The 23,790-nt window shown below is 64.7% G+C and overlaps 1 protein-coding gene across 24 annotated transcripts in view; it reads left to right on the plus strand.

Moving 5' to 3' along the window:
* PLEC (plectin) overlaps positions 1 to 23,790 on the plus strand; it is a 107,169-nt gene that overhangs the window by 42,919 nt on the left and 40,460 nt on the right. For 4 of the 24 annotated variants that reach the window (XM_072999498.2, XM_078392078.1, XM_072999491.2 and 1 more), the window contains exon 1: positions 16,426 to 17,391. The exons of 9 other annotated variants lie outside the window; for them this stretch is intronic. In XM_072999498.2, the coding sequence (XP_072855599.2) occupies positions 16,659 to 17,391 (733 nt within the window). In that variant the 5' untranslated portion in view covers positions 16,426 to 16,658. Of the gene's footprint in view, positions 1 to 1,167; positions 1,776 to 4,150; positions 4,280 to 8,081; positions 8,302 to 8,861; positions 9,116 to 16,425; positions 17,392 to 21,850; positions 22,211 to 23,790 lie in introns of those variants that run through there. 11 more of the 24 variants (XM_020804470.3, XM_020804471.3, XM_072999490.2 and 8 more) reach the window with 9 other exon arrangements.

The raw sequence follows: 23,790 nt of genomic DNA on the forward strand, positions 1-23,790 counted from the left end.
GGGGCGACGGGAGCCCGTCCCTATGTGTATATGGGATGGCCTCTCAAGCGGTGGGGTACTTGCCCCCAAGTCTCTTCTGCTTGTGGCCTGGGGTGGGGGCAGCGTGGCCCCCGGCTGTTGCCAGTTGGAGGTTTTTGGAAGAGGGTCTGGCCAGGGCCGTGCAAGGAAGGGGCTGCGGGCGGTGCTGGGGGGGCGCTTCCCCTCATGCGCTTGCATGGGTGCGACTTGGGGCTGGGAATGGGCCAGTGGAGCATCCTGATGCTATAACAGGCACGGGGCAGAAATAACATGCAGGGCCCATCCCAGAAATAGTTCCCGAAGGATCTGGAGAGGGAGGGGGCCAGGGGGGGCTTTATGGGGCTGCACTCTCCTGTTACGCTGAGTGTGTTTGTGGAGGTCTGTGGGATGGGCGGTAGAGGGGGGGGGACACACAATCCTCTCTGGCTTTTGCCTTCCTGGGCCTCAGTCTCCTCCCCCCCCCAACCCTGGGAACAGGAAGGCACCTTGGCCGGGCTCTGAGGGGCCTGAGCGTCTCCCAGACCCACTAGCTGGGGTGCCTAGCGGTCAGCCAGGCCTTGGCCGTGGTTTGTTTCTCAGGGCAGCACAGGGCAGGTGCGCCTGCCACACACACCCCCGCCCCCGTGCGCTGTACCTTGCTAGCTGCTTCCTCCTCCACCCTCCCGCCGGTTCCCAGACCGGTCCAGTCGGAGCGGTTCCTTCGTGCCCAGGGGACGAAGCTGCCAAAGCTTGTGGGCAAGGAATGCGTCTCTCCCTGCGCTCTGAGCGCACCCTCCCTTGCGCCACCAAGTAGAAGGAAACTTTGAGGAGGATTCCCTATGAATAGAGCGTGTCCCCCCCCCCCCCCGGCTCTGTCTGTGTCATGAATCTGGCATCTGGTATCGGCCCTTCCCCTCCTGAGCCTGAGCGCCCTGCCCTGCCCTGCTCCAGTGGGCAGCGTGTGTGGGGTGGGGGCCGGGGGGGGGGAGCCCAGCCGCTGAGCTCATGGCCTAGGAGTGGGGAGGGAGGGAGTTCCCCCTCCCGCCTCTGCAGCTGGGGGGAGGAGCCCAGGAGCCGGTGGTGGTGGTGGCGGGCTGGCTGAGGCTCCTTGCAGAGGGAGGGAGGGAGGGAGGGAGGGAGCACAGCGGCTTGTCGGTCGGTTGGAGCTGAGCTCTCCTTCCTGTTGCAGCCAGCCGGCCAGCCAGCCAGCCAGCCTTCTGGCCAGCCAGCCGCTTCTTTGTCCCGGCTGGCCCCGGCCCTTCTTGCCGATACCATGGTGGCTGGCATGCTGATGCCCCTGGGGCAGTTGCGCGCCATCTATGAACTGCTCTTCCGGGACGGGGTCCTGGTAGCCGTGAAGGACCCACGCCCGCAAAGCCACCACCCTCATCTGCCGGGAATCACCAACCTGCAGGTCCGGCGGGCCATGGCCTCCCTGCGCTCCCGGGGCCTGGTGCGGGAGAACTTTGCCTGGCGCCACAGCTACTGGTATCTGACGGATGAAGGCATTGCCCACCTGCGGCAGTACTTGCGCCTGCCCCCGGAGATTGTGCCTGCCACCCTGCAGCGGGTCCGCCGGCCCGTGCCCACAGGGCGGCCCGTCCCGCGTCCGGCTCGGGTGCAGACTGTGCCGGGGCCCCTCGCCTGCCCGCCGAAGCCTCAGGAGGCTTCGCGACAGGAGTATCGCCGGAAGGAGGATGCTAGCGCTGAGCGTGCTGTGCACGTGGAGCCAAAGAGGGCGGCGCCACCGCTGGGCACAGGCCGTGGCCCTCCAGAAGGTCAGGCATTCCGTATGGAGGGCACTGGGGGTGGCTGAGCAGGCCGTGGGCTTGGGCTGGATGAGGGGGGAGAGGCCTGGGGGTGACCTGGGAAGGGGCATCAGGGGTGCCTGCGTGGGTTGGGGGTGTGTGGAAAGTGAGACCTGGGTAAGCAAGCGGCCAGTGGGCATTGCCCTCCAGGCCCCTCCATGGCAGCCGGTCAGACTCTCCAGCCGAGATGTGGGCCACTTCGTTGCTCCGTGTTCTTCTCTGTGGTTCTTTGGTCAGAATTAAAGAGTGTGCCTACGTGGAGGCAGGCGGAGGGATCCTTCTGCAATAATTGTCCTAGACTTATAGCCGAGTAATCTCTTGGTGCTGGGGTGGGTGTGTAGCCCCCCTCTCAGCCTGGGGTCCCGAGCAGGAGGACAGTTTCCCTTCTTTGACAGAGCATCCCATTCATTCATTCATTCGTTCATTCATTTATTCATCCATCCATCCATTCATCTGCTGGTGGATATTGCCGTGCTACCATGTTTGCCCTTGTCTGACTCCCTGACCCCCACCTCCAACAACTTCCAAGGACTTTTCAAGATCTGGAAGACGGGCCAGTGGGCAGCCGGGGGGGGGGCGACAACTTCTCAGCCCCCTCCCCCCAGCAGGCCTTGGGAGGCAGCATCTTCTGTCACAGGGGCTTCCCCAGACTGGGGGAAGAATCCCCGTCTCTGGGTGCTGCTGAGGGATTGAGCCCGATTCCCTGGATCAGGCCCATAAATCTGGCGTGCCTTGGGGAGGGGGGGGCTCCTTTGCTGCTGACAGGTGGGCAACAGCTGCTGCCGTTCTATCCTTAGCCAGCCACTTCCCCGGCCCCTCCCCGGCTGGGGCCACCCCCGTGGCCGGCTGCCTCCTCGTCTTTCTGCCTGCCAAGGTCAGCGGCGGTGGGGCAGCCCCACGATGGATCCCCTCGGAGCGCCAGACGGGCCTGGGGGAGAACCCCGGAAGAGGCGCCGCCGGCGGGGGCGCAAGAGGAAGGGGAGCCAGTCCACCACTGGAGGAGGTATCTCAGCCGCAGCCGGGGGGGGGGCCTTCCTCCTGCACACACACCCCCACCCCACCCCCACCCCCACCCCCTGCACAGGTTTCCTTGTTCTTCCTCCTGGCTGGCTGGAAGCTGTGCTGGCTCAAGGGAGGGGAGGGGAGGGGAGGCAGGAGGGGGTCTCTGCCACCCATCAGGCAGGGGAGGTGGGTCATGCCTGGGGCTGGTCTCTTCCCCATGCCTGGGGGAGGCTCTGCCAAGCTCTTTCTCAGCTGCCGGTGGGGTGGGGTGGGGTGGGGGTCTACTGCTGGGTCCAGTGGGCCAGGGCACCATCCAGGGGCTCCCAAGGGCTTCTCTCTGTAGACTCCTTGCCCAGCCGACCCGTGTGGGCTGCTTTCTTTCCCTGCCTGGCACTGAAGTGGGGCAGGGAGCGGGGGGGGGGGGGGTAGAGAGGCTGCGCAGCTGCCTGCAGGTCATGTGGGGCTCCCAGTTTCCAGCAGAACGGAAAGGAAATGCGTAGCAGCAGCAGCAGCAGCAGCAGCAGGGCTAATGAGTGAGTCAGCGGCACCAGTTCCTCCTCCTGCCCAGCCTTGGGCTGCGGCCCCTTGACAGCCAGCGAGGATGGGCGGGGGGGGGGGAAATGGCTTTGCCTTGGACTTCCAAGGGTTGAGTGGGATCCAGCCTTGCCACACCCTGTTCTGGCCCAGCAGCGCTTTCCTGGAACGCAGTGTGCACATGTGTGTGTGTGTGTGTGCGTGTTCGGTTAGGTGCAGATAATTCAAAAGACTGTTCATTCCTCCCCCCCCCAAAAAAACAACAACCCACAAAAGGCATCCCAGCCCCTTGCAGAGGAGGAAGGGGGACAGCCTTCTGGGCAGGAGCCGTGGCTCTCGCCTAGCGAAGCGCAAAGCTTGGCATGGCCAGATTCTGCCCCCACAGCTCCACTGGACAGGCCCACCGATTCCTGAGCAGCCAGAAAGCAAGCAAGCGGGGGCGTCCAGACACGCTCAGAAAGAGCGCTGCCGGTGTCAGTCTCTCCCCCCGCCCCCCCCCCCGCACAAAGAGGGCTGGCCAGGAATCTCTCCCTGCCCCGTTTCTGGGCATCTCTCAGCAACTGACTGGAAGCCTACTTTCCAGGCCAAGCAGAAGCTCTTTTGCAGTCGATTCTCTTTCTTCCCCCCCCCCCCAAGGAATCCTGGGCAGCTGGAGTGAATTTGGGACTGCTGCTGCTGCTGCTGCTGTTGGAGGGGGAGGGAAGGAGGGCTCTTCCTCCGGGGTGTGGCGTTTGGGGGGTGAGGAGGGGGGGTTGCACGGCTCCTGTGCATTGCACAGGCTTGTCTCCGGAGGCTTCCCTGCCAGATCTGGCGGGAAGGTGTGCGCTCGCTCGCTTGCTCTCTCGATTGCTGGCAGTAGGAGATCAGAATGGCTGCTCCAGCCTTAGACTGGGAAGATGGGCGCTATTTCATGGAGGACCTCATCCAGCAGGGGCAAGGTATGTCCTGGGAAGGGGCGTGTGTGCACCCTTCCCCCCCCCTCCGCTGGTTGCCTTCCTCGGAAGGAGAGGCGCCTTGACTGGTGAGAGGAGGAGGAGACAGGAGACCGGGGGGGGGGGCGCATGTCTGAGAGCATGGAAAGTCTCCGTAGTGGCCCACCGCTGGGGTGGGGGAAATCCTGTCCCTTCGTTCTCCTTGCCGAGCATCCCACCCCTCCCCTGCAGGCCCTGATGTCTTCTGTAGCAGGATCCGGCCCTTCGCCGTGGGTCATCTTTCTGGCCCAGGGGAGGGGATGCTGGATGGGCCCTTCGCCCTGGCCTGGGCTGGCAGCTGCCCGCTCCTCCCCTGCCTCGCCTCGGGTCTGCCTGGAAACTCTGGCTTGGCAGAGGCGGAGCCCTCCACAGGTGAGCTTCCTCTGCCAGAGCCCGAGAGTCAGCCGGGGGGGGGGGGGGGAGTGTGAGCGCGGGGGGGGGAGCTGCCTTCCCGAGAGTCAGCCGGGGGGGGGAGTGTGAGCGCGGGGGGGGGGGGAGCTGCCTTCCCAGGTGGCCCTTGTCTGGTCTGCGCCTGGCAAGAGCCATGGCTTCCGGGAAGCCTCCCCTCGAAATGGCTGCAAAGCCGCTGCTTCCTGCTGTGGGCAAATTCTGTCTGTTGGCAGCTGTTGGGAAGCGGAGGGCCTTCCTCCTCCCCAGAGGGGGAGGGGCAGGCTCGTGTGTTGGTGTTGGTGGTGTGTGTGTGTGTGTGTGTGTGTGTCTGGAGGGAAAGGAAGAGGAGGAGGAGCACCCCCCCCCAAGCGGGGATGACTGTGGGCCTCCATGGTGGCCTGAGAGGGAGGGCGCCTGGCTGCTCCCAAGAGGGAGTCGGTCCCCTTTGGGCATTGCAGCACCCATGGGGGTCGCCTGTGCCGTGCGCCAGCCCAGAGGGGGTGGGCCTGGGGGGGGGAGTGGCTCTTCCACTGCCCTTTCAGGGGCTCCTTCCCAGCGGTGAGACCAGGGCACCCCCACCTGGCATTTCTCTCCTGCCTTTGCTTCTGAGCCTGGCCAGTTCTTGGTCCCTGGGGTTTTCCTTCCCATGTGCTGTGGACATGGAGGATGGAGGGCACCCTCGGCTCTGTGTCTGCCACGCATACATGCGCCCCCCCTCCATCCTTAGGGCAGGCACTGCAGCAGGTGGGGGGGGGCAGGTTTGCTGGTCTGGCCCTGAGGAGGCCTTTGGACTTTTCCTGAATCTGAAGGAGCTGGGGAAGCGCGCTAGAGGCGATTGCGCCGTTTGAGGGGCTCCAGGTGGACCCGTCCTGTGAAGTGGTCCACAAGAGTCTGGCCACTTGCTGCAGATCTGGGGAGAGGGGCTGCGGAACCAGACTGGAGGGGCCTTTCCCTTTTGAACCCCTCGAGCCACCTGCCGGCCCCAGGGCTGCTCCCTGGTATGGAGAGACCCCCCCGCCCAGAGTGCCACCCGGAGGGAGGGCCCATAGTCTTCATCCCAGGCTGCCTTCCTTCTGCTGCTGGCTTTGCTTCTTGTTTTTTTGAAGGGGGGGGGAGAGCTGGACCAAAGGCAAGGAAGGGCTAGAGGGGGCAGAAGCCCAGGCAGGAAAGGATGCCCACCTTGCGTTTTGCCACCTATTTCCCCCCCACCCCCCCGCACCTGGGATGGGACCTGAAGGATCGCCCCTGTAGCTAAGGGGTGCTGCCCACCAGATGGTTTCCTTAGCTTTGTTGACTCAGAACCTGCCAGGGACACCCGGCCAGGAGGTGGCAGCAGCCCTGGTTGAGGGGGGCGGGGAGACAGCTTTTCATGCAGGGGAAGGAGGATGAGGTTCAGAATGGGGTGGGGTGGGAGTTCCACTCTGGCTTCACCCTGGCCCCTTCTTCCTGGGTTGGCCTTGGGGCTGGACCAGATGGAGGACTAGCCCTTCTGAACTCACTGGAACCCTTGGTGAAGAACGGCTGTACCAAAGAGGCAGCAGGACGTTTGGGGTCCGTTTCAGGAGGAGAACTGCCCTTGTCTCCGGGCTCCCCGGCCATGCTGCTCTTCTGCCATCCATATCGCCAGCCCTCACCTTGGAAGGAGGGAGGGACGAAGAAGGATAGCAGGCCCTGGGGAGGGGAGGAACATGGGGGGAGACCCAGACCGGCCTCTTTCCGTCCCTCTATCCCAGGCCCACCCGCCTGACGTGCAGCCCCCCTCGAGGGCAGCTGGGAGGGCCCGCTACCTAGCATCCCCTTGAGTGGTGGGATCCTGGCCCTGAGCCCTTGGCTGGTTTGTGATTTCATCCCAGCCCTGTGAAATCAGAATCCCCCCAAGTGGCAGATGCAGGAGGAGGAGGAGGAGATTGGAGAGGTCTCCCAGCTCACTGCAGTGCCCGGGGAGATGGTCAGCCAGGCTCAGCTTCTGGCAAAGGGCAGGAGGGCACCCTCGCCTCTCAAGGCAGACCCCCTCCCAACTTTCAAGCTCCCTTTGCAGTGGTGGGGGGAAGGGTCATTTAAGGGCCCAGTCGAAATCTGCCTTCCCCACTGGGTTCTCCTCCCACGCTTTAGAGCTCAGAAGGGGGACCGTTGAAGGCTTCCTCTCTTCTGCTGCTCCTTCAGTATTCCCTCCCCCCCCCAAAAAAAAATGCTGTAGGAGGCCATGGTTTTCAGGCCCCTTGCCCCCCCCCGCTCCCCTTGGCCTGCCTCTGGCTCCAGCGGGTCCGCCCTTCTCCACGGGGAGCCCCTGCCACTGGAGCCCTGGCCGAAGAGGCTTTCTGCCCTCCTGTTCTGGCAGGGAAGCGGGTGGGAGCCCCTGTAGAGGAGGCCCTTCGGCGTGGGGCAGGCGAGAGGGGGCAGGCCTGCTGCGGAGCCTTGCCAGAAAAGGGGGCGGCTCAGTGTTGGAGTGGCCTGGCCTGGAGCAGAGGGGTGGGGGTGGGGGTGGGGGGGCAGGTGGGGGTGGGGGGGGCAACCTATTACAGCAAGCCCTGAGGCGAAGGGGTCTCTCTAGGGGGCGAGCGGGTGCAGGAGCCGTGCCCAGAAAGTTCTCCCATAAGAGTCTGGGATTCGAATTAGGCATCAGGGCCGGAGTGGCTTCTCTGAGGTGGTTCTCCCATCCCACCTCCTCTGCGCCTGCCGCTGCCCCTCTGCCTCTCGCACCCCCCACATAACCCCACCCAGGGGCCACTAGACCTGCCCCTCTGGTGATTTTGACCTTTCTCCGTTGTCCAGTGAGCATTCCAGAACAAAGTGGGGGGGAGGAGGTCGTGGAGCCCCCCATGTCCCGTGGGCCCTCCAGGACTCCCACCCCACTGCTTTGAGGGGATCGCTTTCTCCGCCCCAACAGCCCCCCCCCCCCGCAGCTTTCAAGGAAGGCTTGGAGAGGCTCCTAGCCTCCCGCTCGTCCTTTTGAGCCCCCCCCGCTAATTGGTCTCTTCCCCCCCCCCACGCTCCAACCTCTGGGTTAGGGACTCCGCAGTTCACCTGGGTTTACGGGGGGGGGGGGAATAGCGGCTGCGCAGAGGCGGGGCAGGAGGAGTGCTGAGCCGAGGCTTCTCCCCTTCCCACATTTGGCAGGCAGGTGAGGCGGGACTGGCCCCAGGAGGGCACCCCGGACGGGGCGGGCAGGCAGGGTGCCTTCCTGCGCAGGTGTGGAGGTGCTCAGCAAGGGTGCCCAGCCGCCTTTGCCGGGAAAGGGCAGCGCTGCCGCCCGGCGGTCTTGTGGGCCCCCGAGGTGCTGGCTCCCCCAGAGGGTGGGTGGCCAAAGCCAGGCTCCTCCCGACCCCCTTCGGCCGGCCGGCCGGCCCTCCCCCCTCCCTCCTCGCGCGTAATGTTCTAAGTCCGGAGCCCTGATGACAACAAGGCTGCCCGCGGGGCTATTTATAGGGCGGCCGGCGCAGCTGCCCCCTCCCCTCTCCGCGGCCACGGGGGACCCGAAGGGCTGGCCGCGTCGTCCAGCCAGCCGCCGCGGACCCTCACCCCTCACTTGGGGGCTGCCGTTGTTGCTGCCTGGTGTGGTGCTGGTGCTGCGGCGGCCTTCCCGATGAAGATCGTGCCGGGTAGGTGGGGGTGAGGGTCGGTGGGGGGGGTGGGACCCATGCCCAGAGAGAGGCGGCGGCGCCACCATGGCTGCCTCTGGACGGGACGGCTATGAAAAGCCTCTGTGCCGCCCGCGCTGACAGATGGCCAGAGATGGGGGGGCGGAGAGGCGGTGCCCCTCCGGACAGCCCCCAGCCGGGGACAGAGGTGTTTATGTCGGGACCCGAGCTGAGACCACCTGTTCGGGAAGCGCCAGGGGAAGGCGCCCTTGGGAAGGGTGGCCTAGTGGTTGGAACGGAGCTGCTCGCCGCTATGTCCGCGCGCCTTCGGGGTGGGGGGTGCCTCGTTGCTGGGCGATGCGGCCAAGGCGAAGGGAGGGGTTAAGCCGCGCCAGCGGGGCTGGGTAACCTTCAGCGCCGTCGCCGGCAGCAGCCGGAGTCCGCCGGAGCCGCCCGTCGGAGGGTGCGCTGGGCCGGGCCGGGCCGGGCGGAGGCGCTGCCTCTGCATTGCGGGCGGCGGGCCGAGGGAGCCGAGCCTGCGGGCTGGCCCGGGAGGAGGAGGAGGAGGAGGGGAAGGGGGAGGAGGATCCGGGGCTTGCGGCGCGGGAGGGGCCGGAGCCAGTGCCGGCGACTCGGCGGAGCGGCGGCCGCTGGAGGTCGAGGCGCTGCGTGGCTGCCGCTGCCGGCCAAGTGGCCCCGCCGCCTGCCCGCATGGAGCCCGGGGGCGGCAGCCTCTTCCCGTCGCTGGTGGTGGCCGGCCACGCGCTCTCGCTGGCCCTGGTCTGGTACTGGCGCCGCGCGGCGGGACCCCCCGGCGAGGAAGGCCAGCAGGCGGGTGAGTGGCCGCGGGAGCCGACGGGCAGGCAGGGAACCGGCGGCGCTGGGGCCCGGGGGGGCGAGGCGGCAGGGCCGGGCCGGGCGGGGCGGGCGAGCGAGGGCTGGCCCTCCCTCCCTCCAACAGAGGCACGTGGGGGAGGCGCCGATTAACCCGTTCCTCTCCCTCTCGCCGGCCTGGGCAGCGTCCGCAGCGCAGAAGGGTTTCATGCGCGGTGGGGGGGGGGATTTGCCGCCTGGTGCCAAGGCGGCCGCGGAGGAGGTGGAGCTCGGTCCGTGCCCCTCCCGGCCGGCCTGGGCAGCAGGGCCGAGGGTCCGGGCCGTCCCGTGGAGACTCTGGCGCCGTCCAAGTGCCTCCGACACGGGGGACGGTGGAGGTCGAGCCTGGGTGGCTGCCGCTCGAAAGGCGGAGCGGCCCGACGGGGCTCCCGGAGGGACTCCCGGCCAGAAGGCCCCGATCCGCCTCGTTTGCCTGGCTTCGCGGGCGCTGCCGTTGCGGGACGGTGACCTTGCCGCCCCTTCGCGAGCCCCAAAAGCCTGCTTGGGGCTCGCCTCCCCCCCCCCCCCCGGCGGACGGGCCGTGCTTTCGGGCTCAGCAAAGGGCCCTGGCCCTCAGGTGGGGTGGGGTGGGCAGGATCCTGCTCCTGGGGCGCCTCTCGCTCCTGGGCCTGGCCTCCCAAATGGCTGTCGTCTCCCACTTCGAGGGCCCCTGGCAGGACCCCCGCTTCGGGCGGCGCGTCGGGATGTTCCCGGGCAGGTGTGGCGGCAGGAGAGACGTCACGCGGTCGCCTCCTCTTGCCCCCCCGCCTCTCTTTTCCTCCCCAGTCCGCCGCCCCCCCCCTCCCACAGGCGCCCCGGGAGACCCTTTGCTCTTGCCGGCCGGGGAGCCGGTGGGGTGCCCCGATGGGCACGGGCGGGGTGGGGTGGAAGCGAGAGCAAAGGGGGCCTTGGACCGGGAGACTGGGAGACTGGACGGGCGGCGGAGTCGTCCCGGGTGGCAGCTCCTCCCGCACCCTGCGCGTGTCTCTTGTCAGGAGCAGCCCCGGTTGGCGTGAAGACCGGCCGGGTGTAAGTTTTGGAGGAGGAAAGGCCGGTCGAGGGGGAGAGCTGGGAGGGGACCAAGATGCCAGCCGTTCTCTGCGGTGGCCCCCTTTCCTCGCTCTGGGATGCTTTCCCTTGCCAGCCACTGAGGCCGCCTGGCCAGCGAAGCAGAAGGAGGAGCCGCCCCCCCCCGCTCCCCCCCCCCGTCAGACCTTCCACTCCCTACACACCGTGCTTGGTCTTGTGTGTTCGCTGGACCCGCCTTGCCCCTTCTCTGCCCTGCTCTTCAGAGACGCCCCTGGAGGCCGAATGTGACTTTACCCGGGCACTCCTGCCCTTTATGCCAACCGAGGTGCCGGCCTTTCTCCCAGGGACATGCCCCTGGCCTTTCCCAAAGAAAGTCGCGTTGTGCTCTTTCCAGTAGATCCCACCCAGTCCAGCCAGGAGCCTCTGAACCCCTAAGGCGCACGGGGTGCTCCGCCTTTTGGCGCTTAACATTTTAAAGGCATTTTGTAGTATTGCTTAAAAAGTCTCCAGAACTGTTAACTCCTGGGAGGGGGTCGGGGGCTAGCGGAGCAGTACATACCTGGCTTGAAGTCCAGCCTCATCTCTGGGGAGGATGGACTGGGAATGGATCGTGCCCAAACCTGGGGAGCCACGGCTGCCAGCCAGAGATTGGCGTTGTTGGGTAAGAGGAATGAGGCCAGAGTCTGCCCTGTTCACAAGGCCGTTACTGTACGTTCTAGTCTAGAAAGGACTCAGATTTGAGGCCATGTAGAAAATGTATGACTATTTGCCATTCGCTCGCTCTTATGTCTGAGGAAGTGGACTTGTCCACAAAAGCTGACATTCAAATATAGCACTTAGCGTTTAAGGTGCCACAAAGTTCTTGTCTTTATATTTTTCTTTTCTTTTGGCCTAAAATAGGGGCATTGAAACCCCACCAGTTCCTTTCCAGAAGGGAAGCAAGTGGCAGAGAAGGTTGCTCACCCTGTCCGCCTGCCAGCTTGCTCCCACCCAGCGGCTGCTCCTTTCTCCCCCCCACCCCCACCCACCCCAGTGTTTTCAGATGTTCATGGGATGGGAGTGGTGATAGAAAAAGCATGGCTTCTCTGCCCAAGATGGTCCCCTCTTTGAGTAAAACAACAACAACAAGGCTGTAGCATCTTCTGGAGAATCCTCGGCCAGGCCCTGCCAGGCCCGCACTGGCACTCTCTGTTTCCTTTGCACCACAGAGGAAGCAAAGTTGGCAGTGCAAAACAGGAAGTAACTGAAGCAAGAAAGGCACCATGACTCTCAGGCACTCCTTCTGCCCCCATTCCTTGGGGCATTTCTGTGTGCCTGCAGCCTACATGGCCAGGAGGGCTGGGCAGATGTCAGTGCATCAGGCTGGGTTTTTTTTGGGTGGGGGCTGCTCTGAGCAGACGTGGTGCCTGGGTGCTGGGTGCCAGAAGCAGAAGTGCCGTTGCAGGCTGGAGTGAATCCGGTCTCCCCCATGGCCACTTGGGGGGCAGAGGAGGGGCTGCTGTGCTGTGGGGAAGGTGGTTCCACTGCCCCGGGGCAGGCGATATGGCCTTTAGGTTTCCCCAAATCAGAAACATTTTATGTTCTCCCAACACACACACACACACACACACACACACACACACACACACACACACACACACACACACACACACACACACACACGGTCTGGCCCTTGCTGGGGGCGGGGGAGATGCCTGACTGCAGGAGGGGAGTAGCAGGCCTTTCCTCCCAGTCTGCCCTCCTCCCCTCCCAAACGGGGATTCCTCCCTTTACCCTTGATGTGTGCCCCCTTTTCTTCCAGCCAGAGGCTGCCAAGGGAGACGCCCTATATGCCCTCCTGTGGCACTGCCTGTGCCGGCTACTCCAGGGTGCCCTCCCAGACCGATGTCAGGGCCTCCCCGGTTTCACTCTCATGGCCTGGAGTGCCGGGACCATGTGCTATGTCATTGGGGGGGGGGGGAACCTTTGCTCAACCAGGCTGTGGAGCTAGGCCAGGATTTGGGAGGTGGGTTTCAACCAAGAAGGACCGTTGCGGGGTGGGTGCTGGCTCTGACTGACTGCTGGTCATGTGGGGAGTGCACCCCTCCCTCCCATGCCAGGCCAAGAAAACGGGTGCTTAGCCCCCGCCAGAACTGCCTTCAGCTTGATCCTCGCACATCTGCTCCCGAGGCCCCACCCGCTGTGCGGGTGGCATTCTCTTCTTCCATGACGCACTTGAGCCTTCGCCGCCTGTTTCCTGCTCCCTCCCCCCCTCTCCCTCCCTCCCTCCCCCCCCCCCCCAATATTTCCAGACATTGGGCCTGTGGGTTTTTCTCAGAATCTCTGCCACCCATTTCCCGGGCTGCCATGGCAGCGTTTGGGGCAACCCCAAGAAATCAGACAACTGCACCCACCGAGGAGCTGTTGCTGCTCCTGCTTGGAGACCACAGGCTGCACAGGCGGGGGGCGGGGGGGATCTGGGTGTGCGCCCGCAAGGCAGGAAAGTCTCGGCGCTCTGAGGTAGCGGAGGGGGGAGGCAGGAGGCTGGCTTCGCCATGCTCTATAGCTTTTGTCTGCACAGTCACGGCCAGGCCCAGGCTGGCTGTTTCGGTTTCCTTTGTACCTTCGCCCTCCTAGCCAGGCAAGAGGGGGAAAGAAGCCCCATAGGAACTTCAGAGGAGCCCTGAAAGGTTGGGGGGGGGAGGAACTGGGCAAAAGCCAGCCTGTCTGTCTGGGCCACGATCCATTTCTCAGGGTGGCCAAAGCCATGATGTCCAGGGAGGGGCCCGACCAACAGCCTGCCCCTCCCCTCGCAGACTCTGGGGGCCCTTCCTGACGGGTCTTTGCTGCCCCCACTTTTTTAAGCTGCCTGCAGGGCTCGCTCGGGTGGCATCCCATGGCAGGGAAGGCCACAGGCGTAAGCTCACGCCATCCAGCTTCCGTGGGGCCTGGCATTTGGGGAGCAGGCGTGCAGGCAGGCCTCACCGTGGCGGTGGTGGTGGCATGCCGAGATAGCTAGGGTGCAGTGGATCTGCCGCTCTCCAGAGGGCGGGCTGCCCCCCCCAAGCCCCACCGCAGAGCCGCTCCTCCTGCTAATCCCCCTTGGGAGACAGCCTGTTCCCAGGCAGAGCCCACCTGCCGTGGGTCCCTCTGTCCCTGGCGCCTGGCCAGGCTTGCTCCCAGGGTGGGCTGCAGCCACCCCGCGCGCGCGCCAAGGTCACACCTGCCTCGGCACATCACTTTCCAGGGTGTGTCCAGATTCTTCACTGGCTGCCTCTTGTGTGCGCCTGTGGATGGGGGGGGGGCAGCAGTGTCACCTTTGTGTTCACGACAGGGCCTGCTGTCTCCAGCTTTCTTTGGGGAGGGACCTGCCCCTTTCTCTCCTTCCCTTGCAGACCTCCAGCTGTGTGTGTGTTTGTGTGTGTGTGTGTGTGTGTGGAGAGAGGGGTGGTGTCTGATGCAATGGAAGAGGGAGGGGCAGCCCCACCCTGGGGGCCTATTTTTACTCTCCCCTTATACTGTGTGGAGGCAGAGATGTGGGGGTGGTTAATGGGGGTGGGGGTGGGTTTTGGGGCCTGTTTACCTTGGAAACCAAATAACAGGCCTGGTTACTGTGCTGTCCTCACAGCTACACCCCCCCCCCTTTCTCCTTTGTCAGGCCAGGACCACAAATGAACATTTCTTTTCTTTTCTTTTTTAAAAATTTATTAAACAAACAAATAACCGAAACAATATAAACCTAACTCCACAGTAAAATACAATTACATATTGCATTAGTGCCACCCTCACCCTCAGGGCTAGCATTAATAACACTTTAAATTTCATTCAGTCCATTTTCTCTCCAAAACTTCATTGTTTCTTCCCTCTCCAAAATACATATTCCAAATGAACATTGTGTCTGGCCACCTTCCTCCCCCCCCCCCCCGCATTCTGTCAGGCTGCAGCTTTAATGACATGCCTGGGGGGGGCATTTCAACGCCTTGGGTGGGGCTGGGGCTGCCCTTGGAGTCTCTGCCACTGTTGCAGGAAGTGCTCCCTTGAAGCCTCCCTGGGTTGCCACCCCCCCCCCCGTTGGGAGGAGGCTCCCCAAAGAGTGGTTTCTTTGGGATCACTGTAATTGTTTTGTAATTGTCACACACAATGTGTGTGAGAGAGGGGGGGGTTAGATGGCTTGCTGTTAGTCGATACCCTCCTCCTCCTCCTCCTCGAACTGCAGAGCTGGAAGGGACGCGCGGGGGGGGGGGGCATCCAGTCCAGCCCTTCTCAAGGAGGCCCACTGGGGAATTGCAGCCCCAAATCTCTGGCTCCGCACCCAGAAACCGAAAGCACTGAGCTTATGCTTGAAAATGTGGCAGTTGTTAGGCCTTGTATGGGTTGTTGGTTGTTCTTCGTTTCCAATTAAATTTCTTTCTCCGCATTGCTTCTGCTGGATAGAACTTTGTTCATAGGGATTTGGTGCACTTAAAAGCGGCTTTCCTCCTCCCTTTTGCTGGGGGTTGCCCGGAAAAGGTTTCTCCCTCCCTGCCTGACACATCCAGATGGAACTGAGATCAGGGGAATAGGGGCCCCCCAGCGGGCACTTGGGGAATAACCTACCCCACTGCTGGGGTACCCTCTCTTGCCTAGAGACCTTGTTTCCTTAAAGCCCCCCCCAGCGCTTCCCTCTCTAGAGCAGAGGAAGGGTCCAATATGGGCCCCCAAAGTGAATTGGACCGGTTCCGTCTTTTGGCTTCTTTCTTTCCCACCCAATGTTGCCTAGGGCAGGCTCATCTGATTTCCAGCCTGGAACATGTGCAGAATAAAATATGTCTCTGAGCATGTGCAGAGAACATTGCCCGCCCACCCTCCTTCCAAACCACCACCACCTCCCCTCAACTACTGGGGCATTTGAGGGGGGTTTCATCACAGCAGCTCCCATACGTGGTACACAGCAGTCCTGGCCTGAACATAAGGTACAGTGGGGGGGCGGTAGGGGGGGTGGAGAGCAGTAGAATGCCAGTGCCGTCCATGCAGCCCCCACCCCCTGGAGGCCGATGCCTGACATCAGAGGAGCCCAGTTCCTGTGGCTCAGTTTTTCCAGCTTCCCACCACGGAGCCTGGCGCCAGCTGCCAGAGAAGAGGCCAGCCCAGGGAGGGGTCCAGCGCTGGTACAGGAAGCCCCTTCTGGTGGTGCCAAGTGACTCATTTCTCCCTCTGTGCCTCTGTGGGGACGGGAGAGGAAACGCCAGGGCCTGCGGTTTGCCTTTGGGCGGGGAAATCCTAGCACGCACGCACGCACGCACCAGCTTCTCTCAGACCTCCCTCCCTTAGCCTGTGAAGGGCCAAAGCCCTAAGAACTGGTTGGCCTTGGGAACGTCCTAGGCCTGGACCAGAGAGAGTGTCCAGAGGGTGAAGTCAGCCCTTCTGGACTCTGGCCTGGGGTGGCCATCTTTCCCTCTCCCCCCCCCCAGCCCGGAAACGCCTGGATACTGAAAGCAGGCCCAAGGTCCTCCTTAGCCACTTTCTCTTTCCCACTCTCTCTCCCTCCCCTCCTCGCTGGCCCCCACCCCAGCCACCTTATCTTCCCTGTGCAGACAGGCATGCGCAGAGGCATAGAGAAGAGCCGAGGGTCATGCAGGGCAGCTGTCAGAGGGAGGACAGAAGGCCAGGGACCTTGGCATCTTCGTTGGCTTCCGCTGAAAGCCCCAGGGGGCAAGTGATTCTGGCTGCTGGAGGCCAGTGGCTAGGAGAGGGGGAGGCCGGCTCAGCCTGCCTTTCCCTGCCCCACCATTCCTCTCTGGTGGTTCCCGGTTTCCCATTTGTCCCCTTGATTATTCAGTGACCGCGCGCGGAGCAAAGGCCTCCTTGGCCAGACCTGGAGGCCTCTCCACCCAGCGACCCAGAGAGGCGGTGGCATTATTTCCTCCCTTGTGTCCAGTCCGATTCTGCGCGCGATCCTGGGGCGCGGGTGTGAGAGTGTGCGAGCGCACGCACATCTCCTACCCTCAGGGCTAGTCAGGCCTGATCCTGCTTTGCTCCACAACTCACGGGATGAAGGCGGACACTCACCCACTAGCCCTTGTTTTTTTACTGAGTTTGGATGCAAGTTCTTTCTCTCGAAGGGGGGGCGGGCGGATGGGGTGGAGATGCTTCAGTCCAAGCTCAGTCGCAAGACCTAGTGAGCGCAGGCGGTTGGGGTGCGGCGGTGCTCGGGTGCTCCTTAGAGGGAGGGACGTGAGGGTGGGAGGAAATAAACGGAGAAGGGCTCCTGCACCTGATTAGGGAAATAGTAGTAGGCATCCTTCCCTCTCGAGAGACGATGATAACGTGCTCTGAATAGAGGCCTTGGAACAGCCTCCCGTGTGGCCGAGGAGGCCAATTCGAGAGTGACACACTCCCCTCCACACGGGAGACAAACGCCATCAGTCCCCTGTCCAGCTCCCTGGCGTGGTTGGTTTGGGGAGTGGAGTCTTTGCCTCGGCCTGCTGGACAAGGGTCTCTTCGAATTGGGAGAGGCCATGATGCACTGCTTGCCTCCAGGCTTGGGGAGAGGGGAGGGGGCAAGTATTGCCTTCCTTCCCGGTGCCAGGAGCAAGCGGTGCGCAGCCCCCCCCCCGCTCCGCAGACGGAGAGGTTCGCCGGCCGGTGTCTCTCCCCCCCCCCCCCAGTCGCCCTTGGTCGGGATCCCTGATGGGGACGCGGGGGAAGGAGTCCCCTGCCCCGCACCCACGCCCGGCTCTCCTTCCGTGGTCAAAGGAGAGCCGGGCCCCTGGTCTCCCTCTGCCCAGGCTGGAGGGGGGGGGGACGAGGCCGCCTTGGGGCTTCTTGCTCGCTCGCCAGCTTTCCTGCAGCCGCCGTCCTGCGCTCGGAAGAGCCAGGCTCGCCGGCGCTCGCGCCGCTTGCTCCCGGTGGGCGAGTGGCAGAGGGCCGGCGGCCCGTCCGGGACGCGCCTGGCCCGCGTGCGGCTCTGGGCAGCCGACAGGAGGGGCGGGCGGGCGCGCGGGCGCGGCGGGGCTGGACGGGGCGGGGCGACGCCTGCAACACAGCCGCCGCGGTCGCTTCGCGTCGAGCCGGAGCGGCGAGGGCGAGGGGGAGTCCCGCTGGTTGCCATGGCCGGCGGCGGCGGCGCGGAGCCGTCGGTGGCCGCTTACTTCGCCTACAAGCGGGAGGTGCTGCTCGGGGGGTCCGAGTGGCTGGACGCGCCCGACGGCCACCGGCAGCGCCTCCTCTACAGGCGCCTGTGCTGCGTGGGTAGGTCCCTGCGAGGGCGGGAAGGAGCAAGGCCGGCGGGCTGGAGATCGCGGGCTGGCCGGACCCCGTGGGCGCCCCGTCAGGGTTGGCGGCTGGGCCGCGGAGGGGCAAGGGTTAAAGGGGCGGGGCCAGGCTGCCTCCGCCTCCGTCGCCGAGCAACTGCGCTCCGATGCCAGCCGCCCCGAAGGGCTCGCCGGCTGCGCATGCGCGCCGGGCGCGATCGTAGCTCTGGGCCAGCTGCTGTTTCGCGGGGCGCCGCCAGAGGGCAGTGAAAGCCGGTGTGCCCGGGAGCGGGCGGGTTGGCGGCGGCGGCGGCGGGGGTCCTGCCGTCCGCGCGTGCCCGCGCCGCTCTGTGACCACTGGACTGCGCAGCCCCAGAAGCTCGGTTCCTCCACAGCAGGAGGGGCCACCGCCTTTTAAGCCGCGCTCAGCATCCCCGGTGCAGTGGAGCGGGTGGCGCGGCGGAGAAGGACCCAGAAGGCGGCTTGGGTTTTCAATCCTGGTTCTGACGGGACAACCTGCTAGTGGCGGGGAGTGGAAGTGGTAAAGCCGCGCCTTAGATCTCCCACTTGTCTTGAAAGCCCTCTTAGGGTCCAGTTCCGACCTGACCGCCCACAAGAGCAAGCGTGGCCCAGTGGATAGAGTGACAGGCTGGCACTGGGTTTGAATCCCTGTGGAGCCATGGAAACTCCGGGGGGGGGGGGAGGGGGGTTGGCATTGGTAAAACTGCTCCTTAAAGATCTCCGTGACCTTGAAAGCCCAAGATCCCTTGCTATGCTACAGGACGCTTTGGACTTGGCAGTAGGTCACGCAACAACAATACGACCCCCCCCCCGCCCCGCCCAAGGTCAGTTCTGACTTAGGGCCACCCTTTCCAGGATGTCTTAAGGACCAAGTACCCAGAACTGGCCCAGCCTGCCCTTCTCCCGGACCGAGCAGCTGAGCCTGTGGGGCGGGGGCTGCCTCTGTTTCCTGGTTCAGTGGGGAGGGGGAGGGGAGGGGAGGGGAGGGGAGGGGAGGGGAGGGGATCAACGAGGTGGCCCTAAGGCTCCTGAGCGGGCTCCCAGTCACCCACCCACCGTCCGACTGCCTTTCCTGAGCAGGCCGGAATCTGGGAGGGGAGTGGTGGCGATGCTGTTGCTGGCCAGCCCACCCCATTTCTTCCACAGGCTGCTCCCACCTGGTGCTGAGTACCGAGTTGGTGGTGGTGGTCTCTCCCCCCCCCCCTTATCCTCCTTTAGTGTGTGATCGGCCAGTGCGGTTAAGGGAGGTGGGAGGATGCAAAAGCAGGCCTTCGGAGAGTGACTATTAGGCTGTCGAGCATGTGGGAAAATCCTTTCACAGACTCACTTCCACCAGCCGGTCCTCGGGGAACGTGATGAGTGAAGGCACTGGAGGGCTGGCTGATTCCCACCCCCCCGCCCAGCCTCTCCGGATCCCTGGGCAGCTGGAGCATCAGCCCACAAGGGCTCCCTGGCGCTTTCCCTCCTCTCCTTCAGCCTCAAAGCCCGTCCCTCCCTCCTTTCCAGGCGGCACTCGCGCTTTCCAGTCCTCCACCCCTCCCTTTCCCTCCCTTCCCCCCCCCCCCACACCCCGGTTGCTTCCCTTTGCCATGCCCGTCCTCCTGTATGACGACACTGGGCTGTCGCTTCTAGGATTCAAAAGCCAAGAGGTCAGGAAGGCCGAAGACCAGCTTAAAAAAGGTGGGCTTCTCGTCCGCCCATTTAGGATGGAGACGAGGTGGCTGTGTTAGTCTGTGCTAGCATTAGGCATAAAAGCAAAATAAACGTTTAAAAAAACACCAAATAAAAAGGGCAAAAATGTGGTGGCATCTTAAAGACACATTTATATATATATATATATATTTTAATGTCCACTTTGTCAGACGTAAGAGTTGGATGATATAATAAAGAGATTAGGATGGGTGACCCAGGCCGGTGGAGGCTTCCGTGCTGGAGAATAAGGGGGCTACTCACAGGGAGGGGCAGAGATGAAGGAATACTCTTGTGTCAGCCGCTTCCAGCTCCCTGGGCAGGTGCAGGGCGGGGGGGGGCAGCCACAGCCCCTCCTGGATCAAGGGAAGCTTCGCAGAGGGATTGGAAATCCCCACCTCTGTTGTTGTCTGAGACTGGTGTGTGTGTGTGCACGCGCGCATTAGGGGAATCACAAGGTGGTGCCCATATGGTACTGTTGGGGGTTTATTGTCAGGGTGACTGGTCGGTCTGTGTTGGCCTTTGGCCTCTTCCAGGGCAGTGGCTCTGCTTTGCAATGACAGGGGCTCTCCTACCTCTCCCTCCTCAGAGATCCCCATTCCTGAGGGCCTTGATCCCCACCCCCACCCCCTTGGGTTCTGCAGCTGGGTCTCAGGGAGGCATAGCCCCATCAGTGCCCTAATGGGCTCTCTGGCACTGGGGGAAATCTCTGTGCCCTTTGCCCACACTGCTGCAGGTGATAATGGGGGGCGGGGGGGGGGGAACCCCAGCTTGCCTGGAGGTTGTGTTTGTCTGTGTTTTGCAGCAGGGTGGGGGTGGGGGTAGGCGCGGCAGCCCAGCAGCTTCCCCTTTGCAGCATAAACAGGGTTTTCTCTCCCTGCCAGGAAGTCCAGGAAGCACCCTCCTTGCCTCCCCCCCCATCCTCCTGGTGGGGATGTGACTCAGAGTGGGCTTTGGCCAGATGCCATGGCAGCCCCACCTCACTGACGTCCTTTGGCGTCAGCCCGCTCCTCACGGGCCCAGATGTGCTGGCTGTGGGGGGGGGAGATGGCAGAGCTGTGGCAGCAGCTGGAACCTCTCTGTGGTTGTGAAATTGTTGTGCTGCACATTCCTCTGGAGCGCTGGGGCCCAGCCCAGGTCTGCTCTGCCTGTGGGGAACTGGGCAGGGCCTGGCCCGCTGGAATGTGCTCCTCAGGGAAGGGAGGGGAGGGGAGGCGGCGCAGGCACACCGAAGCCGCAGCAGCCGCAGCCCCCGCCCTGTTGCCCAGGCTTGCTCTGTCTGTGGCTAGATGCATGGCTGCGGGGGGGGGGGGGGAGGAGAGGTCCCCTCCTGACCCCAGGCTTCTACAGCTCTCCTCAGCCTCTGCCCTGGGTGGGGGAAAAAGAAGCCCCTCGGCCCATGGGAAGGCCAGGGTCGTGGGCCACTGGGGGAGCAGCCCTGGGGGTCGGCTGCAGCCCATACAGGAGCCCGTGGCCCGCTTTGGTGGCAGTGCTGCCGGCCTCCTTCCCGGGCCACCACCGGGCAAGGAGCCACGACAGTGAGGGTTTGGAGCGGAGTTCTGTTTGCTCAGCGCTTGTAGGCGGCCTCCCATAGACGGGGCGACTCTCCGCAGTCGGTCATCTCCTGGAGGTCTTTCCCCCCCCTCCCCACGGTCCTCTTCGGTCCGGCAGTTTCCTTTAGCCAGTCCGTCGGTCTCCCGAGAGGCCTTTTTCGTTCTGGCTTCTGTTCGGGCTGCGCACCCCAAGAGCCTCCAGCTCACGGGGCTGGTGGATTGTGGGCTCCTCATCCCCAGAAGTCATCATCCTGAGCTCTGGGCGAGACTCAGGGCTGGGGTGGGGTGGGGGGGGGGGTGCACGGCTAGAGTTCCCGCGGCGGCTGCTCCCTGCCCTTTTCCTGGGCGTCTCCCAGGGGAATGCATGAGTCAGAGGCCCAGCGGTTCTTCCACACGGACACACACACACACACACACAAACACCCCCCCCCCCCCGCGGCCTGGCGGTGGTTCCCTCCCCCGTGCAAGGTTCGCGCCGCACCTGGCCTCAAGGGAGGACTTTGTGGCCCTGCGGCTAGTCTGGGCGGGAGGGAAGCTGCCCTTTGCCTCGGGCGGGCGGGCGGGCGGCCTGTGAAAGGGGGCCGGGGCAAGGCGGAGCAGGGCAGCCCAGGGCTGGCCCGGCCCATGGCCGAAGGGGGCGACTCTCCCCCCCCCCTCGCTCCTTATTTGCCCACCGCGGGGGCTCCCCTGGGACTTTTCCCGGGACCGTCCAAGCAGCCCCTTCTTCCGGTGGCTGCAAAGCCCCAGCTGCGCCCCGAGGGGCTCACGGCTTCCCTGGGGCTTCCTCCGGGCAGTCAGGGCCAAGAGCCCCGATCTCTTGAGGGCCAAGGGCGTGCCAGGGTGGGCCTCCCCGGGGCTCTGGCTTATGCCCGTCCGCTGGAAGGGGGGGCAGGCAGCGGAGACCTTCCTCCGGGGTGAGGGCGGCAGGCCCGGCAGCAGGGGCCGCTTGCCTCCTGGTTTTGGGGGGAGGCGGGCGGGGGAAGCGGGCTTGCTTTGCTCCCACCCGCGCCGAGACCCACCGGGACGGACAGTGGCCAGGAAGCGGAGATTTCCTGCCCGGGCCGGGGAAGGCGGGCAGGAGGAAGCCGCGCTGGGCTGGGCTGGGCTGGGCTGGGCTGGGCCGGGGGAGGGAGGGAGGGAGGGAGGGGAAGCCCGGGCCCCTCCCCAGCCCCCACCCCTCGCACTCCTCCAGCCCATCCCACCCCACCCCCGGAGGGAGGGCCCGAGGAAGGGAGGCGAGGCGAGGCCGGCCGGGCCGGCCGGGCAGGGCAGGGCGCACTGAGGCAGGCAATTGCCGGCAGCGGCGCATCCGGTGCGCGCGAGGCAGAGAGGAAGGCTCGGCCGGGCAGAGAGAGGAGCGAGCCGCCGCCCGGAGCCGGAGGGAAGCGGCCCTAAGCCAGCCGGGGACCGGGGCGACCATGTCCCGGCAGAGGCTGCGCAGCCGGGAGGGGACGGAGGGGCTGCCCCCGGGGGTCGCGGCGGGGGAGCGGGGGGGCCCCTCCGAGGAGGACAACCTGTACAAAGCCGTCCTGCGGGCCTCCGAGGGCAAGAAAGGTACGCGGCGAGGGGCGGCGAGGGGCGGGCGGGCGGGCGCGGGGGACCGGCTTTCCGAAGGGGGGCGCCTCTGCGACCGGCCTGCCTGCGGCCGGGGTCGCGCCCGCCCGGGCTTCGGCCTGCCCAGGCCAGCCGTGGACCCACCTGCCCGGGGTGGGGTCGGGAGAAGGAGGAAGGCGGAGCTTCCCCTTTCTGGCGGCGCCCCTGCCCCTCGGAGACCCGACGGAGAGGCCGAAAATCAACAGGGCCTGTTGATTCTGCTGGGCGTCTCTGCTCCTGTTGAATTTCTGCCTCTCTGTGTGTGAGAGCACTGGCCGCCCTTGTACATCCGATTAGGACCGCCTGGCTTTCCCTCCGCTGAATTGTGTCGGGGGGGGGGAGCTCACCCCACCCCCACCCTGCATCACATCTATCCCCATCGGGGGGGGGGGTTAGTTTATCCATCCACACCTCCAAGGGGGGGGGGGAGCGAGCCCTTGATGCCCCACGGAAGAGGCTTTTCCGTCCGCCAGCCCCCCAGCAGCGGGGTGGGGACGGGGCGGGAGTTCCCTGAACCTTCCCCGTCAGGCGGGCCAGGTGGGGAGAAGGGAGCGCAGGGCTCCGGGCTGGGCCGTGGGCGCTTCCCTCCGGCAAATCCCCGCCTGCAGGGCAGACAAAACAAGCCCAGCCGAGCCAACTCTTTGCCTGGGCAGGGCCGGCAGGCAGGCAGGCAGGAAACCACAGCAACCGGTCACATGGGGGCTGAATCCCTGGGAGCAGGGGAGGGGGCCTTGTCCACTCTTGCCCCTCCTGGTGCCCCCTCTCGGCCAGGCAATCTCTGCCCCCCTCCTCCCGGTCCAACCCCTGGGTGACATCCCCCACCTAAACGACACCCCCACCCCCTTGGAATGGCGACCTGCTCTGGGCGGGGAACCCCCTCCCTGTACCTCTGGGCAGGGCCCACCAAGGGGCTGTCCAGCATCTCGCCCCCCCCCCCCGCAAGCATGTGTGTTGGGTGGTCTGTGGAAGGGAACAGCCTGTTGAGGTTTCGGTACGTGAGCCCTGCCTGGTTTGTGGGGGAAACCCCCCCCCCCGACTCATTTCCAGCTCCAGGCTTTTGGGGAGGGTGCATGCAAAGCAAGGTCCTTCCTTCCCCCATGGTCAGCACTCTCTGGCCAACATCCGTGACCTCCCCCTTCTGCCCAGCTGGTGCTTTAGAAGCACCTGGCACGCCCTCTCTGGTTCCCCACGAGCGAGGGATCCATCCAGAAATCTGCTCAGGCTGGGGTGGCTCGTTGGCTGGCCTTTGGGGTGGCTTCCTTCCCGAGCAGGCTGGGGGGGGGGTTGCGTTCTGTGGTGGGGCAAGCGCTGACACAAGGTGCCTGGGTTGCGGCCACATTTCCTTCCTGCCCTCTGATGAGTCACTGCGGGGGGTGAGCAAGGCTGGCAGGCAGGCTTCCCCGGGGAAGGGCTGGATCGGTTGCTGCTCTGGTCTGTGCCCCATCCTTCCTTCCTGGCGTGGGCACTGCCGCCGCCACCACCACCGCCACCACCCCGGCGCTCTAGGGCCGTCCCATGCCCCTTTGCACTCATTTCCCTGC

The sequence above is a fragment of the Pogona vitticeps genome, chromosome 4, assembly GCF_051106095.1.
Source record: "Pogona vitticeps strain Pit_001003342236 chromosome 4, PviZW2.1, whole genome shotgun sequence".
NCBI lineage: Eukaryota > Metazoa > Chordata > Lepidosauria > Squamata > Agamidae > Pogona > Pogona vitticeps.